General features: G+C 31.0%; 1 protein-coding gene across 2 annotated transcripts; it reads right to left on the minus strand.

Annotated features, from left to right (window-relative positions):
• Positions 1 to 9,868: 9,868 nt before the first annotated feature.
• On the minus strand, positions 9,869 to 12,998 carry LOC114188766 (protein LATERAL ROOT PRIMORDIUM 1-like). Of its 2 annotated transcripts, none has more exons than XM_028077404.1 (3): positions 12,795 to 12,998; positions 11,121 to 12,167; positions 9,869 to 10,447 (listed from the first exon to the last, which is right to left on the minus strand). In XM_028077404.1, the coding sequence occupies exons 2-3, from the start codon at positions 11,854 to 11,856 to the stop codon at positions 10,089 to 10,091; spliced, it is 1,095 nt and encodes a 364-aa protein (XP_027933205.1). In that variant the 5' UTR covers positions 11,857 to 12,167; positions 12,795 to 12,998; the 3' UTR covers positions 9,869 to 10,088. The 2 variants fall into 2 exon arrangements, with proteins under 2 accessions (XP_027933205.1, XP_027933203.1); XM_028077402.1 differs by having other exon boundaries at positions 12,668 to 12,962.
• Positions 12,999 to 14,228: the final 1,230 nt, after the last annotated feature.

Here is a 14,228-nt window from a genome sequence, read left to right on the forward strand (position 1 = left end):
AAATAAATTTAGCATGTTTATATGGCTTAATATAAATGTTCTATAGTTATGACCTTTTAAAGAGTCCCTAGGTAACAACATTCTAAAGAGAATAATAATGTTCTAACATCGTTTTGGCCGACTCTAGTGGCGTCCCACTTAAGACTCATACATTTTCCTCGACTCTAATCCGATGTATTCTTATAGTGTTATGTGTGTGACATTTGTGTGCATGTTTAATTATTTTTATGTGTCTTTGATATACGTGAAATATATTTTTAAACTAAATTTAGATCCTGGATATAATTTTGACAAAATAACACTATAAGAAATGTCTCATTAATAATCAATTTTAGTGACTAAGTTTTCTTAGTCACTATAGTGACCAATTTAAATATCAATTTATAAAATAAAATTTATTGGCTACTAAAATAAACACTATTATGAATGAAAAAAATTAGGTTTAAATATACATTTGGTCCCTATTTTTGTTGTTTTTATTCAATTTGGTCCCTATTTTCGTTTTATGTTCAATTAGGTCCTTATTTTCGTCAAATTGTGGTCAATTTGGTCCTTTTCACTAACGGTGTTTAAATAATTAACGTTTTTTAACAGTACATGCCACGTGTCATCTCCTGGTTTTTTTAATTTTTTTTAATTTTTTTAATTTTTTTTAATTTCAAAAAAATTGTCCATGTGTCAAGTCCCAATTGTGCCACGTGTCAATGGGGACTTTAGATATTAAAATTTGTAAAATTCCCATTTAAATTTAAAATGTTTAATATTTTTATTGCATTTTAGATATTAAAATCTAAAATATTTTATATTTAAACGTTAATTTTATGAATATTAGTTTATTTTTCTAAAATATTTTGAATATTTAAAATATTTTTATATATCAATTTTAAAATTATATTAGAATATAAATATTAGAAAGAAAAAATGTAATAATTATATTCTTATAATATTTTAAATAATTATATTCTATTTAGCAATTAAGTATAAGAATTTATTCAATTCATAATTAAATTTAATAATTTATAATTGAATTTAAAAAATAATAAATTCAAATGTCAATTTTAGAAAAAATATTAATATAATTTGTATAAAAGATATTAAATTTATTGTTAATTTGAAAAGGACAAAATTGATTTATTTTAATAAAAATTGGGACTAAATTGAACAAAAATAGTGAATATAGGGATTAAATTGAACAAAAAAAATAATACTACACAAACTGACACGTGGCACTAGGATTGACACGTGGCACATTGTGACTTGACACGTGGACAATTGTTTTGAAATTAAAAAATTTAAAAAAATTTAAAAATTAAAAGAAATTAAAAAAAATAAAAAAAAATCAAGAGTTGACATGTGTCATGTACCGTTAAAAAACGTTAACTATTTAAATACCATAAGTGAAAAGGACCAAATTGACCACAATTTGAGGAGAATGGGGACCTAATTGAGCACAACAAAAATAGGGACCAAATGTATATTTAAGCCAAAAAATTATAATTGGTTGTTAAATTGACCATTAATTAATGCGAGACTAATTTGGAAATCAATTCATTTGGTAGCAAAAATCTGGGTAGCTAATATTTAGTAACAAATTTACTTCGGTAGCTAAATTTTAGAAACCAATTTAGAGACCAATTCTAATTTTTATTCATAATAGTGACTATTTTAGTAACCAATAATTTTTATTTTGTAAATTAATATCTAAATTGGTCACTATAGTGACTAACAACTTTTGATTATTAAAATTAACTATTAATGAAACATTTTCTTATATCGTAAAGATTGTAGGTAACAAATTCAAGCCTCCTTTTTCTTTTATATATATATATATATATATATATATATATATATATATATATATATATATATATATATATATATGGAACTTTCTGATTAGACATGATATTTGAGCTAAATATTTATTGTTAAGAGTTTGCAAAAATTATTTTGTTTCATTTTTATAATGTTAATTTTTGTTTTATGAGTTTTATTGAGAGAAGTAATGTTTATCCTTTTGTATATTTTTTTAAATTGTTATTTATTAAAGTGAGCCGTTTTATAAGTAGGTATCTCATAAAGGTTGCATACACTTATTATTTTTTTATGTAATTTTAAGTGTTATTTTAATTATGTTATTTGAAAAACATAATATTAAAAATTTTATTCTTTGGATTTCCCTTTGATGACGCAGAGGTAACTTGTAAAACCCATTTTCTTTTAAAATAGTGTAAGTTGACTCCTTTTTTCGAAAACACAAAATCTCTCTCTAAACCATTTGAAATAAAAAAACATCAAAATAATGAATCCTCCAAACCATTTGAAATCAAAAACACTAAAGGAAAGGTACCCAATTAGTCAATTGTTGAGATTCGTTTCTTCCCTAAATTGTTGTTTTGATACATTGTCTAACGTTGTTGTACTGTCGTTGAGCACCAGACCACTGACTTGGTGTTGTCAAGTATCACTTTTGGACCATCAAGCGCACCTCAATCAGTGGGTTCCAGGGGTCATAGAGTTTAGTGCCACTTTTCTACTGTTAGGTGCCACCTTGTTTTTCTAGTCTGCATCCTTTTGGTAAAGTGAAGATTTCCGCTTCGTTAATCGTCAGATTGAATTGAAATTTTGACAATTGATCCTAGACATGTGATTCTTCACTTTGACTAGTGGGAACTTTATTTTGAAGTCTGTGGTTAGAGAAAATATTTTCAATGTTTTGATGTACTTTATGTATATATATGTTTGTGGTTGTAATTGATTGAGAAGGAATTATTCATATGTGAATATGAAAATTTGATTAAGGATGTATATGATTGTGAAAGTAATTAATTGTGGTGAAAGTATTTTTGTGAAGCTGTGATGATGATGGGTTTGTTAATGTATACAAGCATTGTATGTGTTTGACGTAATTTCATGGGTCTCATAGGAAGATTTTATGGTGGTGTTATTTTAGTATATGCATTGGACTATGGATTCAAGTAAGGTGACATCATAAAACTCTAAGGCAGAATAATGATCTTACATGATCATGGATTAACCTTGTGTGTGGTAGGGTGAAACTCATTGGCAATGGCTCTGTAGAGTAGTAGAGGTCACCACAAGTGTAAGTTTACAATGTTCCAATTCCAAATACATGTATCCAGATAATTGAGTTTAGTGTCAACTATTTGTGCACAATTATGTGAATTATTATAGTTTGTCAATGTAGAGCATATTATTGATATGATTTAAATGGTCTTAGAATAATTCTTTTGTATATTGGCTTACCCTTACACTTTGTAGTCTTTTGTTGTTTTCTTCTTTTGTGATGATTACCATTTTGGTGTGAGCATATGAAGATGTAGGTTTAAAGGCACCTATGAAGGATGAGAAGCCTGTAGTTAGAGTTGTAAGATTGTATCGGATGTATGAGTGGTTAATATGTTCGATATAGAATACTTTTGTAAATTTGATATTGTTTTATAAATGATATACTTTATAGTCTGAATTCTTGAAAGATTGTATTAATATACTTTTTATTTTATTAATCTTTCTATGAAATGTTTTACTTTATTACTTTTCTATACTAATAAAATACTATGTTAAATAACTATTTCATTTTCTCTTTTTTAATCTACCCTTCTTATTTTTAAATACCCCTTCATCGAGAAATCTCTGATAAAGGACAAAAGAAGTTAATGATAAATATTAAGTTTTAAAAAATAAACGAGCTAAATTTTTTTAATAAAAATTAGGTACCACATACTTATAAGATTAGTGTGGATAAACGTAAGACCCACTTTTTTTCTACATTATAATTTAAGGGCTTGACCTGTTTATTGGGCCTAAGGTTGGCCTATAGGGTGTCAAAAACCACTAAATCAGCCTTAAGCCCCCCTCATTCTGTCACTTTTAAGAAAAACAATTTCCCATCCCTTATCCCTTTGCTGCTACGTGAGCTCTATTAGAGTTTGGCTCCCACTTTTCATTGAGCTAGAAGAACCCCATTTTATTCCACGTAAGTTGTTTCTCAACCTGTACCTTCTCTTGTTCTAAGCTCTGTTTCGTGATTCCAACAGAGGTACACTTTGATAACCTTGTTTTCAATCTGTGCCATTGTTCCCAGCTCTCGAATTTGCTCCTAGGGTTGTTGTGCTCGTTGGCTTAGGTGTCAGAGTCTTTGGCTAGCATTTTTCAGGTAAGGGAAGCTAGGGCTTCACGTTTTTAAGTTATTTTGCTTGTTCTTGTTGTATTTCGTGCTCTTGACGATTGTGTAAAGCTTTTGATGGTATGAAAATAAGTTGTGTGTTGTTCTAGTTGAATGTTTGATTTAAGCACGCGTGAACAGTGGACGAACCTGGTGTTTTTGCCCAGGCGAGCGAGTCTCGCCCAAGCGAGAGTACTAGATGTGCTCTCTAAGACTTGCGCGAGCTGTCGCTCAGGCGACGAGCTCCAGTTTTGAGCGAGAGTCCATCTCACTCAGGTGAAAAGGTATCGCCTAAGCGAGAAAACGTGAAAGTGTCACTGTTCCACTATTCGAGCTCTCGCCTAGGCGAAAGGAGCTCGCTTGAGCAGAGAACCTCTCTTGCTTGAGCGAGGTCTTCTAGCCTGAGCGAGAACTGGTGCAGAAATTGCTTTGTGACTGTTCCTTCCTTTGTTTTTGGTTGATGGTCATATGTTTGATTGAGTTGCTTTGTTAAAGCATGAATTGAGTGAATATGCATGTGTTAGATGGTTTATGGGCTGGAATTGATGAGCTTGGTATGAATATGCGTATGAAATATGATTTGGGTGGTTGGTTGTATATTGGCATGAGATTGGTATGCATGATAACTTTATGTTTGGTTGGTGAGACATGATTTTGGTATGGTTTAGGATGTAATTCCATGAATCTCTTGGTGAGATCTCATGGTGGTGCCTCATGGTTAGGACGTAATTCCATGATCCTCTTGATGAGAGCTCATGGTGGTGCCTCATGGTCAGAACATAATTTCATGACCCTTATTAGTGGGAGATCATGGTGGTGCCTCATGATTAGGACGTAATTCCACAAAGGTTTCGTGGTGATGCCTTATGGTTAGGACGTAATTCCACGAAAGTTTCGTGGTGGTGCCTCATGGTTAGGACGTAATTCCACGAAGGTTTCGTGGTGGTGCCTCATTATATAATTTAGTAAGGATTCAAGTAATGGCCTTAGATGTTTGAAGGCTAACCTTGTGCGTGGTAAGGTGAAGCCCATTGGCAATGGCTCTGCAGAGCAGTAGAGGCCACCACAAGTGCAAGCATCCAGTGAATTCGACTGATTATATGTATCTGGATAATTGAGTCTTAGAGTCTTGCATTTGTCTGCTATCACATGTTGGTTTATTTATGTATCTTTGGCTTGTAAACTGTATGCTCAATTGTACGATAAAACATTTTTCACTCTAGCTTATCCTTTCTGTTTGTTCATGTCTCTCCTTTTGCGATGATCATCAATTTATTGGTGTGAACAGATGTGGGAACTCCTGGTAATCTGTTGAATCTTTATGTTTTGTTAAGGGTACAGTGCTGTGTCTTAGTTTTTTTATATTGAATACTTGGATGACTGCAAAAATCTTATACTTTAAGTCTCGTACTTTTGAATATTATAATATATACAATATTTTATTTAAATAGATTTATCTATTAAAATGGATAGTTACATGAAAGATAAATGGATGTATTTAATTTTCTTCCAATTTCTCTGAAAGAAATACCACTGACGCTGAATAAAAAGATTTTTTAAGCTTTTTACACACTACTGCTTCTTTCTCATGCTTGCACAGTTCAAATTTATACATTCATATAACTGTTGCTAGAAATTTTATTTTTAATTTAAATTACATAAACAAAAATTCATTTTTATTTCTAGTTATCATGATTGAATATTAATAAAATAATACTACTTGAATTTTTATATTATTTTTAAAATGGGTCGGTGATTTCAAAGCCCATTTGACTCATGGTAATAAACCGTTCCAAAACACCATAATTACGTTAACCATTTGATGCCACTATCTTCTGATGATATACAAAAATACAAAGAAATAGTGAGAGGGGCCTCCATAGCCACAAGTTAAATATATACTTAAAAACTGTTAATAATCATTCATACATGATTAGAGAATAATGACACTAGTTAGATTCAGCTCTTCCATAATTTATCCTTATAAAACAACATTAGTAAAGTAAAATGAAGTTTTATTCAAATTAAAAATAAAATATGAGAAATTATCTGATAGAGTTTCTATAAATTATTTTATAAAGTCAATTTATTTTTTTTCCTCTTCAAAATCCTTTTAAAAATGGTACTAGAGTTCCTTTTAAAGTTCATTTTGGTATATTTAGGCAATACTTAGAAAGATGAGTCAATTTAAACTTACTAAGATTAAGAGAAAAACAATTTATGATAACTTTTTATTGAATTAATATTTAATATTAATTTTTCTTTTAACTGAATATACAGATAAAATTCAAGTTTATTGAGGTAGGGTTGGATAAAACAATTTATTTTCTTCAATTGGTTTTCTAATCACATTTTAAATACACAGCAAATCAGGTTTTGAAATTATTATCAATTCTACAAATATTCTTAAATCCCACAAAATCATTTCTTTAGAACAATTATTAAAAAAAATCCTATCAATTTTGTTTTGAATTTCTTTTCGTAAAAAATACTTATAAATTTTATTGTGAAAAAAAATTTGCAAAAAATTACTACCAATATTTTTACAAAATATTTTGTACAAAACACTTTTCGCAACAAATTTTGTAAGAAATACTTGCGAATTTTATAATTTTGTAAGAAATAATTACCCACAAAGTATTTTTTAATAAACTTTTTTAACAAATTTACAAAAAAAATATTATATAATATGAGAATTTCTAATAATAAATCCAATTTTATAAACCCAATTTCATCTTATAAAATTGGTTTAAAAAATAAAAATAGTCAAGCACCTTTTATATATATATATATATATATATATATATATATATATATATTGTATTTTATTTATATTTCTAGATTGTATAAGATGGTTAACAACTCTCAAAAACTAAGAATGAGATACCTTTAACTTAAATTTACAGAATCAAATACTTCCAGTCCAAGTAATTAAATAATTACAAATAGCTTACGATCCAATAAATCTAATAAATTTTGTGAGGATGCATTTTTTGTTGATAATAAATGTTCATTTAAATTAGATTTCATTATTAATTGATTCACATCACACATTCTAAAACAACCACACTTTCAATTTTTTAGTGGAAGTTAATAGATATATTGATCATGGTAGTTAATCAAAGACATCAGAGAAAAAGATTAGTTGGTACGTAGTAAACATATCAACATGACAAATGTTGCAAAAACTCTGGAACAAACTCACGAAATTCCTAAAATAACCCTGCCACAAAATTGAGACAATGGACATAATAAGGGTATATGGGTAATTTCCTGATTCATCAAGACAAAATCAGTGACTGTTAATTTTTTTGTTTGACAAGATGGGTTGTGTAGGACAGTTCACGAACATTATACCGACAAAGAAAAAAAAAATCACAAAGTGATGGAAAAGTAACCACAAGATTGTAAGTGGTTTCATGCTATTACCATAAATGCAACTATCTTTTACCAAAATAAATTAAACCATTAATTTTTGATGAGTTTGTCTTCTTTCCTACACAAACCCTACTTTAATCTTATTAAATAATGGTAATAATAACAAAATTTCAAACATGTCAGAAACAGTGTTAAACTTAAATACATTATGAAAGGAAGACATCACCCCAGAATCCAGGGCAAAGAAAGTTTATTTTGTTTTGTTTTATTTTCTGAATAAACAAATAATCCAATGCACATGACAAAATTCACCAAGATGGAAAATAGACGACAAAGAAGGTACAGCATGTGCAAAGATATAATCAATACATGCAAAGAATAGATACAACTTCATTTATTTATATATATTTATAATGTAAAATACATATCAATGGTCAGAAATAGCGGCTAACAAGATTCTGCACACAAACAAAAAAATTGACAAACATATATAGCTTCTCAATAATGGTAGATATTGGCAAAGACAATTCATGCCCTAACATATATTCTTTGGTTAACAAAAGGAGTGGCAATTTAAATGGTTCTTACTCACAAAAGAATAACACTTTCCAGCAACAACAATGTCTGATCACCATCAATGCAAGAAAATTTTAAGGTCTGTAGATGTTTCTGATTAAAGTAAAACACATCATGCAGCAGCATAGCAGAAGCATTACAGAATAACATTGAAATCAAGCCACAATATGTCACTATCTCAGTGAAAATACTTTTTTTTCTTAATATTATAATAATTAGAAAGAAAATTGTTGATTCTCAAATAAATATTTATCAAATTCTTATATCTGAGTAATGTGAAGAAACTAGCGGAAGAAAGTTGTTACAAAAATATGAGTTGAGAGGGATTATTTATTATAATTTACTAAATCTCTGGGGATATAAAGAATTTACAATGATATCAAGAAAAGGTTGTAGCATAAGGATTTGCAGTTTTGTGAACAAATAATAATAATAATAATAGGAGTTTATGTTTATGATTTTGTAGATGAAGGAGGGAGAAAGGGACACGACAGGGAACAGTTAATTCCCACCCAATAATGATAAATGAGATGAATGGTTGGGCATTGTTGAGATGATCTGAATTGCAGACAAGAACAAAAGGAAAAAAAGAGTACATCATGCCTTGATGAATACAGAAGTTTAGCAGGCTGTTTACGCATCAGTGAGATGTTGTGACCAATAAACTAGCATGACAGGGACTCCCACATTACTGAAAGTGACCTTTCAACTACTTCTCATACCAAAGTCTAAAGCACCACCACCATCTCTCACACACACACACATTTAATTCTACTCCATAGTAAACCCAAACAAACCAACATCATCTTCATAAATAATAATAATATAACATCATCATGAGTTTCCCCAACCCAAACATATCTGTGTAAAACATCAAACTATCATTCATATGCAAGGAAAAAGAACCATGCCCTTATGCCATAACTATCTCATCTCCTCAAAATCTAGCCACACTTTCATCAAAATCAGCAACACCACCATACACTTTTCGGTTTTAGCTTGTCTTATTGAGTTTGTGTTGTAAGAGCATTTATTAAAACTAATTCAAATAAATTTATGGAATTGTTCTTTTTTTTTAAATTAAAAGCTCAATTTTATATGATTTTTTTGAGTATTAATTAGTAATGAAATACAATATTTGAATACCAACAACTATCTTATGAAACACAAATAAATTAATTTTTCAGATTATAAAAATTATTAAAATTAATTCAAGTATTATAAAAATACAATCAGAAATAAATAGATTTTATCTTTTCAAACTTCTAAAGGGATTAGTATAGGCAGAAGCAAAATGCAATACGTCAGTAGTAGTAATATTATTTAAATTAACTTCTACAAATACATTCATTACTTTGTCAGTGTCATCTTATTTCAAGATATAAGATGCAACCATAATAATAATCAGTAATAGTCGTAATTAAATCAGGTTTTGAATCTGAACAGTGAATTTCGTAAAACGAGATTCCTTTCGGATTTGGTTTTCAATTCTGAGTTAATTTAGTACATAAACTATTCTCTTGACATGATGTGGCTCCTCTGTAATCCACTGATCTGCTCATGCAATGAGTCAACCATGAGAGAAAATTGCACTTAAAAGGAACAAAAACCGAGGAGTTGAAAAATGCAGACACAGTGAAATATGTTATAAAATACAAACTTAAGAGAATACTATTTTTAATTAGTTTATACCCCAATATTGGTAAAATAAGAGAATTATACCTTACTATAGAAGAAAAAAAAAGTATTTAATTTAATTATAACAAAACTTAGATCCTACCATAAGTGTTACTAGCATTGTTCCTTCATCAGAATTAAAGTTTTATTTCGACAACATACCAAGACATTCAGAAAAATATTCGATGACACATAATAAAATTGAAATAAAACATCAATTCTGATTGAAAATAACACTAAAAACATTTATACTACTGAACCTAAGTTTGTTTGTTTAATTTATTGCATTACCATAGTTTGATGAACCTCCAAGTAACACTCCAGCAGAAGCTGCATAGACATCAGAAGGATCCACCATTGGAGATGAAGAAGAAACTCCATTTCTACCACCTCCATCACTTCCACTTGCAACATTTCCACCACCACCCAAATGCAATTCAGATAGATTAGGATACTCACTTTTATCTTCAACCCCTTGATCATAGAGAAACCCTTTGAACACATGGCCACCAATTTTCACCACAGCTTGATATGCATACTCATCATCTCCATCGTCCACTGCAGTCACACGAACACACTTGAACTCTGCTGGTGCACGCACTTGACAAGGTAGTGACTCCTTGAAACTCACATCTGCACCCAATAAAAACCCTACTTAGTTCCACACAACAATCCCAATTAACCCATGAAAAACGTTGAATGAACTTGTAATAATAATAACAACATTCTATATTATAATAGCACTATAATACAATCATTGCTCCTATAATAAAGGCACATTTTGCTTATCTTATCTTATTTTGTGAGGAAATTATTGTTTATTGTTAAAAAATATTTCTGTGTTTCTAGAATTATTTCAAAACAGTCGGACATTAATAGGAAGTGGAGATTCCCATACACAAAAATCTTATGAAAATCTAAAGATAAAAGAAAATGGAAATATCTAATTAGAGGAAACTCACAATCCATGGACAGGATGAATATGTGCAATGAAATTTGCATTAACTTTAGATTACTAAACTAAAATTTTCATTTTTATTCTCTTACACAAGCTTTTGTAATGAAAAGAAATCGTCTGTTTCTCTTTCTCCGATGTCTCAAAAGAGAAAGATAACAATTTATGTTTTTTGGGAGAATAACAGTAGCAGTAGTAGCAGCTAGAAAAATGCAAGAACTGTAGTCTTTTAGGTCAATAATTGAACGAATTTAATGAAAAGCTCGATATAAAAGCCCTGAAATTTAAGAAGTAGAACGAATTACTGAAACTAAGAGTGAATGTTTGATCTCATTTGAGACAGAAACAAACCTTGGTGGCTCGAACCAGTGTCGAAACTCCTAGGAGGAGTGGTGGTGTTATTAGACGTGGAAGTGTGCGAAGTGGTTGTGGTCTGGGAAGGCACGAGCCTAGGTTTCTTGGTGGCGGAAGTGGACCCACTGGACCCAACCGCTGCCGTCGCCGCCATGAGCTGGCGCTCCCTCCGCCGCGCGGCGGGTACCCACGTGCTCTTCACGTGCGTAGCGCAATCGAAACCCCTACTCTTGCAGCACGTCCTGCACCTCCTGTGACTACAATCCTTTTTCGCCTGGTTTCCACAGTCCTGGCACGTGCTCGCGCCGCTCCCACTCCCCTCACGCTCGTGCACGTGCGCGTTCGGGTGTTGTTGTTGCTGGTGCTGCGGCGGCGGAGACTCGTCGTGCTCTTGCCATAACTGAATTCTGCTACGGTGGTTACTCGCAAGGACGCCGTCGGCGTGTTGGTGCTGTGGTGAATCCTGTGGTTGCCATAGCTGAATTCTGTTGCGGTGGCTATTGATGTTTCCCATTATGCCCTCGCTCTCTGGAGTGAGGCATGGCGTGGCGGTGAGGAGAGGGAAGACGTTGACGCCGAGTGCAGTTGCGTTGGAACTGTTGTTGTTTGGATCGGACAAAACAGCGTCGTTGTGGTGGTGGTGGTGATGGAACGACGAGGCGGGCGCCACCACGAAGATGTCGTGGTGGGGTGAAAGGTTGTGGTTGAATGACCTCGACGCCCCGGGCCACATGGATGCGCCGCCGTGCGCGGTGGCGGAGGTTGCATTGAAGCCGAGAGAGAGGTCGTCGCCGCGGCCCGAGACGGCGGAAGGCGTCGCTGACCAGTCGACAAAGGCACCGGAATCCGAAGGGAACCTCCTTGTAGTAGCCACAACTGAAGCTGGGTTTTTTAGAATCGGTTCGAATCAGAGAGATCAGAATAACATGGTAGCAGTATTCACCATTGAAAGTGTATTTTCTTTTCTCAGACAATTTTCTTGGAACGGTGTAACCTCCTTTTAGTAGTAGCCAAAGATGAAAGTTGCTTCTTTTATCGACAATCCTGTTGGAATCAGATAAGATGAGTGTAACAATTGTGCATCAGTTAAATATGGTTTGTTGTGTCATAGAAAATAACTAAGAACAACAATAAGAAGAATATGTATGAGTTTATTTGTGCGATGACAAAGTAAGAAGGTGGTTATGATTGTCTGACTTAAGAAAAGGTTGTTGGATCTTCTGAGGGTTTTGGAAGGAAAATCTATGTATGTGGGGGGATATTAGTTGAAGGTGGGGTCTCTGCAAGTGTTACAGAAGGGGAAAGTATAAGCTTTTCAGAAGAGTGTAATGGAAGAAGCAGTGAGGGGTTTCAGCATTTGTGTGCGTGTCTGGTTCTGGTTTATCTTTGTTGTGCTAATGTCACTAACTCTGGTGTTTGAAGGAAGAGAAGGGTCGATTGAAGAGAGAGAAAGGGAAAATGGGATTCTGAAATCTGAATGGTTCAGAAAAAGGGCAGAGAAAGAGGGGCAGTGAGCAGTGTGGAAAATATGCAAGAACAGCAACCTATTTTGTTACTGTGGATCTCTTTTTGTTTTTGTTGATCCTTTCTCTCTCATGATCATCATGAACAACAACAACAACAACATCAACATGTGTTGTTGTGTTGTGTGTTTGAGCTTTCTCCACTTACACTGTGAGAAAACTAGAGGTTCACTTTCTCCGTTGCTAGAAAGTGAAGTGAGTGAGGGTGGGTTATTCTTCCCTGACCAAAACTTTCTTCTGTTTTTTTTTTTTTCTTTCTCACTCTCTCTCTCTCCAATTATGAGATTGATCGATATAAGTAGAGTTGGAGAGAGCATACAAAGGATATTTAAAGCGTGCATAAAGACTTTTGTTCTCTAGTTTTTGGATGTTTATGGACCCTACTCTCTCTTCTTAAATAGCATGAGAACTTCAAATTTTCTCTTACTTACCCAGCACGCTTTACTTTACATAGGTAATAAGAAACTGAATTTTGGCCAAATTTTTCTTCTTTTTAAACATGTTGAAGAAAGGTTTTCAGAATAAAAGTACATAAATACTCAGATTAAAAAATTAATATCTAATAAATTAATTAAAAACTAAGAAAATTTATCAAGTTAGTTTATAAAATATATAGAGTTATATATATATATATATATATATATATATTTAATATTATTAAAATGAAATTGAATTAAAAATAATAAATTTATTAATGTAAATTTTTATTATTTTATAGCCCTATTCAATACTTATAGTATTTAAATACATTTATTAATGTAGTTACATGAATAATCCGTATTAATTATGTATTAAATTAACAAAAAAAAACTATAAAGATAAATTGTAATTTAAATATAATTCAAATTTTAAGTTATTTTACATGAAATATTAAAATAATTTAATACACATAAATTAGATAACTAATAAATAATTTAATTGTTAATAAATTTATGAAAACTAAAAACAATTAACCAACATTATATTCATAATTTTAATATCCTAATTAGCATAATCATAATTAATTATATATCATCACATGTGTAATAATAAGCGAACATATAAATATATATATATATATATATATATATATATATATTGGATTTTTTACACATATAGCATAGTTTATTTTTTTATTACCAAGATAGCATATTGTGAACAAAAATTATTCAGATAGCACGATTTTCCTTTATAGGTGAGAATTCGATCTCAAGGCCCGAATTCTTACTTGCCAATTTTTTAATTTTCTGGTCAGAATTCGGGCTGCAGGACCTGAATTATGAATTGGATTTTATAATTTTTCTTTTGTTTTTTTTTAAATGAATTAGAATTAGGATTTTTGAATTTTCTTTTAAAAAATAGATTTAGGTGTACTTTTTTTATTTTCATTTTTGTAAAATATGGTATTGTGTTTTTAGTTATTTTAGGTGTTATTTAGAAAAATAAAAAAAATAAATATTATTTTCTTTTCTTTTTTAATTTGTTGAGTTAAAAATAAATATAGTATTGTGTATTAAGTTATTTTAAGTGTAATTTGGAAATATAAAAGTAAATTTAATTTTTTTTTTTTGAATTTGTTGAGTAATTTTTTTTATAATAGTGA

The sequence above is a fragment of the Vigna unguiculata genome, chromosome 6 (assembly GCF_004118075.2).
Source record: "Vigna unguiculata cultivar IT97K-499-35 chromosome 6, ASM411807v1, whole genome shotgun sequence".
In the NCBI taxonomy this organism is placed as follows: Eukaryota; Viridiplantae; Streptophyta; class Magnoliopsida; order Fabales; family Fabaceae; genus Vigna; species Vigna unguiculata.